The 13,038-nt window shown below is 39.0% G+C and overlaps 2 protein-coding genes across 2 annotated transcripts; both read left to right on the top strand.

Annotated features, from left to right (window-relative positions):
- Nucleotides 1–125: 125 nt before the first annotated feature.
- On the top strand, nucleotides 126–7,239 carry LOC130560762 (consortin-like). The gene is made up of 4 exons (XM_057344769.1): nucleotides 126–589; nucleotides 731–1,311; nucleotides 5,090–5,231; nucleotides 5,329–7,239. Exons 2-4 carry the CDS (start codon nucleotides 739–741, stop codon nucleotides 5,535–5,537), a joined length of 924 nt encoding a protein of 307 aa, XP_057200752.1. The 5' UTR covers nucleotides 126–589; nucleotides 731–738; the 3' UTR covers nucleotides 5,538–7,239.
- Nucleotides 7,240–7,736: 497 nt separating this feature from the next.
- On the top strand, nucleotides 7,737–13,017 carry sccpdha.1 (saccharopine dehydrogenase a, tandem duplicate 1). The gene is made up of 12 exons (XM_057344754.1): nucleotides 7,737–8,011; nucleotides 9,134–9,246; nucleotides 9,734–9,814; nucleotides 9,935–10,064; nucleotides 10,300–10,349; nucleotides 10,459–10,589; nucleotides 10,768–10,885; nucleotides 11,473–11,592; nucleotides 11,682–11,738; nucleotides 11,830–11,941; nucleotides 12,061–12,142; nucleotides 12,302–13,017. The coding sequence occupies exons 1-12, from the start codon at nucleotides 7,813–7,815 to the stop codon at nucleotides 12,390–12,392; spliced, it is 1,284 nt and encodes a 427-aa protein (XP_057200737.1). The 5' UTR covers nucleotides 7,737–7,812; the 3' UTR covers nucleotides 12,393–13,017.
- The last annotated feature ends 21 nt before the right edge of the window (nucleotides 13,018–13,038 follow it).

Genomic DNA, 13,038 nt, shown 5'->3' with positions numbered 1-13,038 from the left:
CCTGGGTTCTCCTGAGGTTTTTTTTCTCNCGCATCCTGGTTGTGCGCTGGACGCCGCATGTCGCATTCGTCTGCCCTCGCGCATGCGCCACGAGAGCACCACGACGCATGTGCATCTGGGCTGCACGCTCGAAGGCTGCATGGCGCATGCATTGGGGGGCACAACCTGGATGTGCATGCGTTGTGGTGGTCTTGTGAACTATCCCTTTAACTTGTTTACACTGAGGTTAATAAAAGAATTAAGTATTTTTGAGGAGGAGAAATTGCGATCTTGTGTCTGCTATTTAAATATGGGCCGGTCCTATCTTCCATACTAATAAAAACCTCACCTGACATGACATCTGTGAAGTGATGATATCACGGCCAGACTGTATCCGGCACAGAACCGCTTGTGGCATGTGTGTCTTTCTCTGAGCTGTCATCACTCAGGTCCTGTATCTGAACAGTGCTCTGTCTGCGTTTTTGACCACAGAGGGAGTGAAGAACAGAGTCAACACTCGAGGAGTCCTGCATTATTGAGCGACAGGACACCAGGGCGGGAGGGCTGTGATGTATCGATAGTGATTGATCGGCTGCCATTGATCCGTTGTGTACGCTTGATAGTCAAATTTATTCACCTGAAAGAATATCAGATAGTGAAAAAGAGAAACGTTTATGAAAGTGTGCATGTGTAAATACTAACAAACATCATGGGTTTTATAGAAAATGACGTTTTTCTCCATCTGAAACAGGGACGGTTATGGAAGAGCACAATACATCTGAGATACTCGCCCAACAGGAAGTCATCCAGCCTGACCATCGTAGCAGCACTGCCCCACAATCCCAGCAGAGTGAGCATGACCCCTCCTTAGCCCCACCCCCTTCCTCCTCCTCCTCAGCAGCGACGGACAGCTCCTCCTCTCCAGCCTGTGAGGAGGCAAGATCAAAAGAGCAGAGCAGAAGTGTGGAGGCTTCTCACAAGGATGCAACAACACAGCCCGAGCATCCCCCGTGTGAGTCGCTTATGGATGCTGCTCAGCCAGGCAACGTCGAGGTCCAGCAGCCTCAAACGGACACCGGAGCCATGCCGGAGCAGACGGGAGACACTGTGGACACGGGTCAGGGAATAGTGGAGACTCCGGGTATGCAGGACGGTGGAGGAGAGAGAGAGGAGGTGGAGACTCTGAAGCTGGAGGAGACGGGAGATAATCAGGAAGTTCCTGAAAATACTCCAGAGTTTGATTCGGAGGAAGATGGACACGGGGTGGAGTCGCTGGATGTTACGAACGTGTCCACGCTGGACGACATTGCCAAGCGCATACAGGTAGAAGAGGTGGGTGACAGATGCCAGTATCATGAATCGGTTCAGTTTCATTTAAATTCCAAGGGTTATTTTGTGATTTACATGGAACTGCTGTAAGAAATAGACTTGAGTGAGTGATGTCATAGTGACATCATCTTGCGTAGGAAACCCTAACTGCTTCATACTCTTGACTTAAAGGAACAGTTCACACAAGCATGAAAATACTCTTAAAATTGAGAGTATTACAGATTTATGGCTTCTTCAGTTCACAAATAAGTCATTTGAAATTAAAATGTCATGTTATCTTCTTACGGGACTCAAAAGCTCTAAAAAGCACAAACATTTATCAATGAAGTAATCCAGTGGAAGTGTTGTTAAGTGACGTTTGTGAGTGAAAACAATATTTTACAATGATTTAGTAAAACTAAATAGAATTTTGGTTTCTGGTCCGCATTCTTGTATTTGGACCTTACAGGTTCAGTGTATGAAATTTTAGCGCCATCTAGCGTTGAAGTTGCGAATTGCAACCAATTGCTCACCCCTATCTTTCAAAGCACTACAGTGGCTCTCACAGAACAAAGATGATGTCACGTTTTCGCTTCTTTGCCGGAGGAGATATTGTATTTACGAAACGCGCTCTGTAGAGCAGTTTGTCCGTTTAGGGCTACTGTAGAAACAACATGGTGAACTCCATGGAAGGGGACCCGCGGTGTATGTAGGTAGAAATAGCTCATTCCAAGGTAATGAAAACATAACGCTTCAGACAGTTATGTGTATTATATTGCATTTCTGTCATCCTCCAAAATATGTCACATTGGACCTTTAACTTAAACTCATAACATTTCATTAGATTTTAGAACCCTAATGTATTCTGTGTTCTTTGTGTCTTTATATTGGTGTGGTGTTCCTGGCTTTTTGTACCTCGGCATGTGGCATGTAACCCGAGCTACCCGCCACTTTAACTTTCTTATACGTTTCTTTGTTGAGAGGGAGTTTGATAAGAACGTTAATAATATATATCGGAAGCTTAGATGTGATTCAGGACTGGTTGACCTAAAGAGTGACCTTTCCCCCTAAATGCCAGAGATGAGTGATTGTAACGGGCCGTCCACCCTGTGTGATGTCATAATGACACTTCTGGCCTCAATGAGACAGTCAACAATAGGATCAGGACTACTGAGCTCTGCTCGCACAATACAGGCCTTTATGAACGTAACATCTTGTGTCCCGAACACTGATGTACTCTGTTCCCAAACATGTGATGTTCTGTTGCTTGGGGGCGAAACGTCTTTTTGGGGAATTTTCCTGTAATCTTTAGTGTTTATTTTCAGTGTATTTGTTTATTTAACAGTGTGGTTAATTATTAATCTTTGTAAAATGTGTTGACTAGGTCTGTCAAACAATTAATCGCGATTAATAGTATCCAGAATAAAAGTTTGCGTTTACATAATATATGTCTGTGTACTGTGCATATTAATTTAGAATTTATGAACTCATACACGTACATGTATATATTTAAGAAAAATATAAATTTCAAATTGAATTAATGAATGTTTATATTTAATTTCAATTATTGGCAAATATAAATAAATACATCTAAATATGTCCTAAATATTTATGAAGAGTTTGGTTCCAAATTGAGATAACTCATACGATAAATGTTTCAAAAATCATGTTTTTTATGATGTTATCATGTATTTATTGTGTTTTATTGTGTTAGTTAGCTGTATTTTTGAGTTATTATGGCTTAAATCAAAACAAAACAACTTCAGTTTGATCTATATTCATTGTAATGCACAATAAAAAAACTAGATTTTTGAGAAAAAATGAAAACGGAGTGAGCCCATTGTTGGAGCCAAACTCTTCATATACATGTATGTGTATGTTTTTGTTTATAAATACAATGTTACTATGCACAGTACACAGCCATATATTATATAAACACAAACTTTTATTCTGGATGCGATTAATCGCGATTAATCGTTTTACAGCCCTAGTTTTGACAGATTTTGTGCAGTTTCCTTGAAAGAATCCGTTCCACTTGTGTAGTAGTATCAGAAGACCAGATGAAAAAGAAGAGATGATAATGCTTTGTTGTTGTTGTTATTGTTGAGATGGTATTCGGATCACGCATTGTGATTCACTTTACGGTTGGCTCATGATCATATTGTGCTTCTGCAGATGTCTACATGTTGTTTTCTGTCTATTTTAGTCTTAATAATTTACAGGACTTTTTCACACAACAGCGAAAAAGTGAGTTTTTTCATTCTTTTGGCATGAGGAACATGTGGATCTGTTATCCCCCAATAAAATGAATGTAGTGTATAATAAAAGCCTGAGTATCATTACACTTGTTTTATTAGCTATGAGCATTGTAAAACATTACCGTTCTCTGTTTTTTTATTCATACCACACCACATTCATTTAGGATTTATTTGAACTATGATAAAATCATCAGCGCCTCATGGTACGCTGTCTATGCAACGTTTGGTCGGTTCTTGTAAACAGTTTTATGGAATTGAGTCATTTTATGGAATGGCTTAGTTGTTTTATGGGTTTTGTTGAAAGCGTGTAAGAAAAGTCTTTGGCTTTATTTTCTGGCTGTCGAATGAAATAAGCTGTCGTGGATTTATAGACCTGTAACTGCAGCGCTCGAGACATTTGTTTTCAATCGGTCGGACCTTACCAAATACAGGCATAATGACATCTTAAGGTGAAACAAACTCACTAGAAATTAAAGCTAGTTTTTATCAACCCATTGTTTTGTGCATCTCTATTTGTATTGTATTCTGTTCAAAGTCAGTGTCATTATCACGTGTACAAGTATTATGAAAATGTGTGTACATACTTTATGATTAAAAGCTTTTTCACAGACTGTAGCTAAGACAGAATAAAATAAACAGCACTGCTAGTTGCATGAAATATACTGTACATATGTACAGAAATATACAAAAATGTTACAAAAAGGTATAATTTGCTAGACTATAAAGTGTAGAGAACAGTATCATTATTGGTGTTCTGTCTTCTCTTTAAAGGTTGTTAAACAATCTTTCTGTTGTTGTTGTTTTTATGAATCAAAAGAACTGGCAAAAGATTGAATATTAACATGTCCAACATTCATCATTATGGTGATGATAATGTTGAGTACAGTACTTTTTCAGGAAATTAATATAACGCGTTCAATATTTGTAAATGTCTCTCTGTTATTCCTCTGTGGGGTTGTGCTTGCTCATTAATATTGAGATTTATGTATGGCATTCATTGATTGGCCGGAGGGCGGCTCTTGACTCTTGAATAATGTCCACTCATTCTCGGTGTGACCTTTTTGTGACCTTTCCATTCCTCAGCGGCTGGTGATGTAACATGACTGGCTTCTCGTTCCCTGGCGTCTCCAATACTTTCATTGCCGTGAATTATTTATGAGATGGGGTAACACCCAATTCGCATGATGTGCTCAGCAAATGGATTCCTGCACTTTGAATAATAAAGTTCATGCAATATTAAACATGCTTAGTCAAGACAAAAACGATTTATTATGAGTTGTATTTGCATTTATAGCATTTGTAGGTAGGGTAGAGGATTTATTTGTATTAGTAGTCTTCGTTTTGGGTCTTTATTCGCAATGTACCACGTGCTTGCTCTTCTCACAGTGACATCTAGTGGTTAAACTATGTTAGCGAAAAACCTTGAATTAAATCATTCTTCAGGATTGTCGTTCACTGCCTTGTTAAATCACTTTGGAACACGGGACCCTGTATAATCATCATGAACCACAACACATTATTGGGTATGTTTCTCTGTCCTTCAGATCACACCAGCCGCAGGTCTTGTGTCTATCTTAAAAAGAAGGGCCTCACTAGAAGGAGCCAACAGTTCTGCCGCCGCTGCTCCTAAACCCGTCTCCAAGCGCAAGGTCCGTTTCCGTGAGCCCTACGAAGGCCTGGACCACGGTAAGAACCCGAATCAAATATTGATGATATTAAATCATATGTCTTAAATGCATATTAACTTTGTCCTGATTTGGTGCCTGTTTGCTCTGCTATGCAGATGAGGTAGGCGGAGACTCTTGGCTGCTCCTCCTCTTGTTGTGTTTGGCTACCGTGGTGATCAGCGTGGGCGGGACTGCGCTCTACTGCACCTTCGGAGACGCCCAATCCAGCGTGTGCACAGACTTTTCCCATAACATGGACTTTTACATCGGCCGGGTGCAGAGAGGGGTGGATGAGCTCAAACACTGGCTGTCCCCGAGCTCATAGCGGGACAACGAAGGACAAAATGACTCTAGGGTTGTTAAAGAGTCCTTTTTTTATTTCATCGTTAGACTCTATGATCTCTTAATAATTGAGTGGCATGTATGAACGTGTTAAGCTGACAACACCTTCAGCACAACAGACTTCATGGTGAGACCTAAACAATTGTTATGTGTAGGATTCAGGTCTTTCTGTCACTGAATACGCCCTATGAACCCTGAGCCCGCCTTTCAGGTTTGAAAAGGGGACGACCGGCCTCCAAAAGACCTGAGAAAACCTCTTGGCCAGTGTTTTTTCTCGAGTAGCTCCCTGTTTACTGCCGTCCACTGAACCTCATACAGAGAGACTTCGTTTTTAAAGCAATCTTTATATTTGATTGACAGGATTTTCATTCATTCAGTGATTGACCATCATGGCACTAAAGACGATGATGGACGTAACCATCTGTAGCCTGGACGTAGCATTCTCCTGTGGTCGGCCTGGATGGACTTATGGAAAATATTTCTAGGGACAGGAAAGCAATACATGAGAGTTCAATCTTTTTAGATGCACTCGGCAAGAACATCCCTGGAAGACAAATCTTGGTTCAAAAATGTTATAGAGATATATTTCAAATAGATTCAGCTGTATTTTGGGCTTGTTAAAATAGCTGATACAGCCACTGAAAACATGAAGAGACCACTCCAAAATTATTTTCAGTTTTTCTTCATTTACTATTTCCAGGTATGCGTTTAGGTAAAGTGATCATTTTTGTTTTCTTCTGTAAAGTAGTTTCTCCCAAATTTCTCCCAAATTCCAAATGAAAAGGTTGTTTTCTTATCCTAAAATATCCATTTTACCTTTAAAAATGACCAGGATTTGTTTATCCATACGCTAAACCACGTTCTCCAATATATGATGCCTTGCTGACTGTATCTAGAGGAAAGTCTTAAAGAAGAGCTCGGTACTAGCACGAGAATGTTGTGGTTTTATCATTTTCTCAGGCATGGTCTTACTGATCTTAACAGTTATTGCAATCATGATGTTAAAAAATACTTTGCTTTTATGTTATTATAACTTTACATCTTGTGTTAAATAAATGTGTTTTAAGTCAGATTAAGAGTTTGCTATTCTCATAAACGCACCCTGTGTTTGTTCTACCCAATGTGTTTCTCAGAGAACATCTGTTATGTTTCTTTTCAAAGCACAGACCTGCTCTGATAACGTCAACATGTGCAAGAAATTTAACGTGCGCATTTTAGCACAGTCATGTGCTGTGGTCACGTTCAAAAGTACAAGAACTGTAAAACATTATTTTGGGTTCTCTGTTTTTATTTGTATGTTATCTGGCTGGTTCAGATGACCGATGAATGTCTTATTGTGTGAGTTGTCAGTATTTATTTAATGCAGAACAGAAAGTCTTTTAGAATCACAATGTCCGGCTGCATGCACTCTCTACTGTCTGTACAGAGACTATTTGAAATTTTGTTTTTCATCATTTTAATTTTGTGTATATATCATGTGAAGATTTCTGTATTTCCTTAATGTCTTAATTGGTTCAGATTTGTTTAGTTATTGGCTTGGGAGAAAATGTTAAAGGTAAATGCAATGAGATGTCTTTGACCAAACATACATGGCAAATAAATTTTAATGTTGGGACTAAGTTGTCTCATTCCAATGTATTTTATGGTTTAATTGTAACATATATACTGTTTAACCTATATATATTTATATAGGCCTATATATATATATATATATATATATATATAAGTAGGATAAATACAATTTACTATAACAAATGTATTGAAAATGCAAGGCATTTGCCACTGACACACACCGGTTATCACATGGTTTGTAAAAAAACATATATTAAAAAATAAATTTATTAAAAGCAAAAAAAATCGCATTTATCCCAAAACTCTGCCCATAACCGTTGTTGACCAATCAGAAACGACTTGACATGACGCCGCACACCGATATACTGTATAAGCATTTACATGCGTAGGACCGACGCAAAAGATGTTTGATCAACACGAACTAACATCACCAAAAAATAAAATTGTGATTATGCACGATCGTCAAAAACAGTGTTAACAAAATATAGTTGTTAAACAAAATCTTAACTATGTATCCATCGGCCACGCTCGTTTAATTTGATAACATCCAAGGCTGCACAAAACGTGCGCATCTTTGATCTTTTTCAATGAACTCCCTCGATACGGAAGTGGCGCTTGTCAGAGGCGAGTCTGCAAGCTGATCCTCATTCCGCGTGCAGTGTTTGTCTGGTACGGTCAGCAGCACGATGGCAACATTCAGCACATCCTCCAATAGACCCTACCACATCGTCATCTTCGGCGCTACCGGTTTCACGGGACAATTTGTGGTGGAGGAGGTGGCCCGCACTGCATCCGAGGGTCCGAAGGGAAATCTGAAATGGGCTGTAGCCGGGAGAAGCAAAGCCAAGCTGGACAAAGTTCTCGAGCAGGCCGCCGAAGCTCTCGGTGCTTGATTTTTAAACCCATAATTTATTCAATGTCACTTTGCATGTTTAATCTGAAGTTAGTCCGATCATCGAACTGGAGCAAAGCAATCCCCATGGCAACCATAGTTTCTTTCAAGCTTGAATAGTTTCTCTGCGTTCATTTTTTAGCCACTTAAAATCATGTAAAATTAATATGGCACGCGATTTAAAACAGCATAAGTTACTTGGCTAACTGTTACCCATAAGACAGACTTGATTTTACTACAGTAACGATATGGTGTTTGTAGTAAAACTATGGTTATATTTTTTTCGTTTAACAGCGAATAGCTGTGGCATTTTCTGTGGTTGATATCTTTGTAAAGATAGTCTGGCTCTTTATATAGATAATAAAACTATTATTTAAAACTGATTATTGTTTTTTAAGCATGCATGTAGTGATGTCTATGAAGTGATGTACACTAAATTATATATTAGGTTTGCACTCATTTCCACCAGAAACTTCGATATGAAACTTGAAACCTTTATGACCCTTTATGGTCATTTGGCAGATAAAAACAGATAACTGGTCAAAGTTGTGCAAATATGTGGAGGGTTGTGATGACATCACACCACTGGACTTGACTTTGACCCACACTGTGGCAATGCTGTCCAGACTTACTGATTTTCTTACAGCAAGCTTGCCAAAGAAAATGCCCTCTGTGGGACACTGCATTGCCTTGTTTTGCTTGGAAAATGACAGTCTCGGGACAGCAGTCTCCAGGGCGGTTTTGAATAATCCTAGAACAGCTGATGGAAAATTGTCCTCCACTGACACATTACAGCACACACCCATCATGACTTTAATTCGGCAGCTTTGAATGGGTCGGCTCAGATTAGAACGTTTGCTCATAAGGTTTTATTTAGATTTCACTTCGAACTGAAGTAGGCAACATGTTCAAAGTTATTGATCTTTATCAATAAGCATATTTATGATTATTGTATTTGGCCTGGACTGTTTCGCATTTGAGCAGTACATTGTAAGCACGCGTAATTTATCGTCTCTTTAATTGACTTTATGTGTGATATATTATCCAGTATTTACATAATTGTGGTTCATGTGCAGTGTCATAACAGTTGCTGTGTTTAATGTGCTTGTTCACAGGTAGACCAGAGCTGCAGTCAGAAGTGGCCGTCGTTGTGGCAGATGTCGGTGAACCTGACTCATTGGCTGCCATGTGCAAACAAGCGGTGATTGTGCTCAACTGTGTGGGGCCTGTAAGTATGCAGTGAGGTTAGAACAAAGACTGCATGATCTGTCACGTTGGGCTTTTGATCACAAACAAATATCCCCCCAATGACGGGGCTTATTTAGGGGCTTAAACACTTCAAAAGGACGTCAACTAAAAAACAACATGCTTTAAATATTTTTACATAATGCATTTCGTGTAGTTCAGTTAGTGGAGCATTGCATTAGGAGTGTAAAGGTTGCGAGTTTAAATCAATACACACAGATAAATGTATAGCTTGTAAATTGCTTTGGATAAATGCGTCTGCCAAAAGCATAAATGGAAATGCTGAATTAGGAAAATTAAAACTATGCTGAAATTGCTTATCACATTATTGTGGATTCATATCACATAGCAAAAGAATTCATTTTGTATAATTCTGTCAGACTTCGTTTAGTTTACCTGAGGTGTGCACAGCATTGTATTTGTGTAAACAGGAATCCTATAATAAAACATTCGACATGTTCTCACAACAGTACAGATTTTTTGGTGAACCTGTTGTCAAGGCGTGTGTGGAGAACGGAGCCCACTGCATCGACATCTCCGGAGAGCCACAGGTCCCACATCACCACATTCACAATTGAAGCTTAACATTAAACGTCTTAATAATATTTATAACCTGTTCGGCTCACATGTATCATACAGAATTGAAATGCGTTTGTCTCTTATATTACTAGTTTCTGGAGAGTATGCAACTCGACTACCAAGACAAAGCTGCTGAGAAAGGTGTTTACATTGTGGGAAGCTCTGGGTTTGACTCCATTCCTGCAGACATGGGCGTTATTTACACCAGGGACCAGTTTAAAGGTACAATTTATTTCAAATATAGCACTTCATGCGTAGATTATAATACATTTAATAATGTTTTACTGGATAGTTAGTTTCTTTAATACTTTTATATCACACCAAGTTTAAGGCACTTGAGGTTGTGCTATATTATGAATATAGTCACAGCTGCAGGAGACCAAATGTCAAACTTCTTGATTTTTTTCGGTATTGTCATCTGTGTTCTCTGCATTGATTCTGTTTTATTCGTCTCCAGGGACACTAACAGCCGTTGAGAGCTTTTTGACTGCAAGCTCAGGACCAGAGGTCAGTGTTTTTACATTTAAGACATTAGAAGAATGAAAATGGGTTTGAGCTTTAAAAAGGCTTTTGTGTTAAACTCTCAGCTGACCCATATTCTCATGTGTTGCCACAGGGAGGATGCATCCACGATGGCACCTGGCAGTCGGCCATCTATGGCTTTGCGGACAGCGACAAGTTGCGGAGCCTCAGGAAGAAGTTCGGTCACAAGTCTCTGCCTGTGGTGGGGGCTAGAATTAAAAGGAGGTGTGTGCAAGAAACAAATAGTTACATTGTAAATTGTTTTCCCACTAGGGTGCATTAATACGTCTTTTATATGAGAACACAAATTTGATCAATTTTATATGAATATTTTCAATGAATTTCTTAACCAGGATTAAAAACTGCGCGGTTGACGAATACGAATTGTGTTCCTTTTTTACAGGGGAGCGCTGTTTTTTAGTAATGAGATACAGCAGTATGCAGTTCCCTTCATGGGCTCCGATCCATCAGTGGTGAAGAGAACCCAGCGTTACTTGCATGACGAACTCCAGGAGTCTCCGGTTAGTTGTCAGTTCAGTGTCAACCACCCCACATTCCCATAATTCTGTGCACAGAGTACAAAGCATGAGAATCGATCACCTGAAACTGTCAGTTAGAGCTGAAGCCAAACCCTGAACCTGTTCAACTGGACCAATGCTGAACTTGTTTAGCCAGTAAACTAAAAATACTGATGGTCTTGAAACATCTGCAGATTTTTGAGACGGCATGTCAAAGGGAACATCGACTGTAACTGGATTAGGGTTGTAATCTGCAAATTCATCACAGATTTCTTAGAGTTTCAGATACAGATGATTCAGAAGTGAGGGGATTGGATACAGGCTGGCCGATACATTTTATCATGCGTTTTTATTTCAATTGGATATTATGTACGAAGTCAGATCTATTCTCTTGTTTTCTCCAAACATCTCCAAAGTTTTTGTCCAGTGAAAATTCCAAATTGTCCATAAAATATGGCGTGTATTTTTTTCCAAATTTACAATATGGCGTGTATTTTTTTTTCTCCAAATTTACAATTGTTTCTTGTATTCCCCTAAAGGCATTCATATTCTACTACCTAACTTATTGCCATGTGTCGGTTGTCCTATAGGTTCAGTATGGTGCGTATGCTGGTGTTGGAGGCATTTCCAACATTTTTAAACTCCTCTTTGCTGGAATGATGTTCTGGTTCTTTGTGAAGTTCAGTTTTGGTAGAAATCTCCTCATGAAGGTAAATCGCTTTTCTGCTATTTAATTTAGAATGGTTTAGTTTGATGATCACAGTAATGTCAATGCAATTCTGAATTTACTTTGTTGCAGTTTCCAGAGTTTTTCTCTTTCGGCTTCTTCTCTAAAGAGGGTCCAACTAGAAAACAGGTATTACAGGCTTTGTTATCAGCTTTATCCTGTTTATACAACGGTTTGCAGTCCTCTGAACATCTTTATAATTAAAATGTGATATATGCAGATGGAGGGCTCCTCTTTCCGCTTTGCCTTTTTTGGTGAGGGATACACTGAAGGTCTGGAGCCCACCGAGGGGAAACCCAATGCTAAGATCCGCACTCTCGTCCAGGGACCAGGTACTTTGACTTCTGCCTTATAAAGTGTCAATCTACTGTACATAACTCGCTTTGTTCAAAGCAATATTTACTCAATGTATACAACATACGAGTGTATATCTGTGTCTGCTGTTTTTCAGAGGCTGGATATGTTGCCACACCAATCGCTATGGTTCAGGCAGCTATTACTATGCTGAATGAATCCAATTCTCTACCTAAAACGTGAGTCATGATGATATATATATATCATAGACTTTAAATATAAATATTCCCAGAATGTTTCTATATGTTAATACTAGATTAGCAATTTGTTGTTTATATTAGATTATAGAAGATTTCACATTTTCAATTAAATGTCTGTTATATTGGGTGACTCCACAGAGGTGGGGTATATACTCCAGGAGCGACTTTCGCCAAGACCACCCTCATCGACCGCCTCAACAAGCACGGCATCCAGTTCTCTGTGCTTTAAGTGGGATGGAAATGGGGCTGGACCCATCTGGCTTTGGCATCACTCTTCTAAAGCACCTGTTCCTTTGCTTGCTCAAACGTAAAGAAATCTAATGCTATTTGTATTTTGTAGCTTTCTCGGCACGTTAACAGTGTTGCTGTATTCCAGTTTCGTGTCCTGGCTTGCACACAGTAGACCGGGCTGGATTTATTTGCATGCACTTCGCTCAGATGGCTGAGAGGCACAGTTTTTTGATCATGTGACATTTCCTGTTTGAATTTAAGATGATTCTTTCCTAATTTGATCAAGTACAAAATACTAATGCAGATAACAGACATCTGTTAATAAACATTTTAAAAGTGCACACAGAGTTAAGAGAAAATATAGTTATGTAAAAAGAGAACTAGGTTTTGTAATGTCATTAGTTATGTGCGAAGCCAACAACGATGGCTGATTAGTAAGATCAATTTAAGAGATATAAATTTTGGGGGAAATCTGTGAATCTTTGAGTAAATTTTTTGTAAGACTACAGAAAGGCTGTAATATGGTTTACTGTTATAACCGATGTGCTGGCTGAACATTTCCTCTTATTGCCTGTTGTTATTCTGGTTTGTTCCTACCAAACAAATAAACATATCAAACCATATTTAGGAATAAAATAATATAT

The sequence above is a fragment of the Triplophysa rosa genome, linkage group LG10, assembly GCF_024868665.1.
Source record: "Triplophysa rosa linkage group LG10, Trosa_1v2, whole genome shotgun sequence".
Lineage (NCBI taxonomy): Eukaryota > Metazoa > Chordata > Actinopteri > Cypriniformes > Nemacheilidae > Triplophysa > Triplophysa rosa.
Note: the sequence above shows the minus strand (reverse complement) of the source record. Positions and strands in the feature narration are given on the sequence as shown.

Bases quoted from the DNA above. Each gene is read 5' to 3' on its own strand.
- LOC130560762 (XM_057344769.1), top strand. From the start codon at position 739: ATGGAAGAGCACAATACATCTGAGATACTCGCCCAACAGGAAGTCATC. The intron at 1,312-5,089 runs GTGGGTGACAGA...TCTGTCCTTCAG, and splicing joins AGCGCATACAGGTAGAAGAG to ATCACACCAGCCGCAGGTCT. The intron at 5,232-5,328 runs GTAAGAACCCGA...TCTGCTATGCAG, and splicing joins CTACGAAGGCCTGGACCACG to ATGAGGTAGGCGGAGACTCT.
- sccpdha.1 (XM_057344754.1), top strand. From the start codon at position 7,813: ATGGCAACATTCAGCACATCCTCCAATAGACCCTACCACATCGTCATC. The intron at 10,065-10,299 runs GTACAATTTATT...ATTCGTCTCCAG, and splicing joins CACCAGGGACCAGTTTAAAG to GGACACTAACAGCCGTTGAG. The intron at 10,350-10,458 runs GTCAGTGTTTTT...GTGTTGCCACAG, and splicing joins CTGCAAGCTCAGGACCAGAG to GGAGGATGCATCCACGATGG.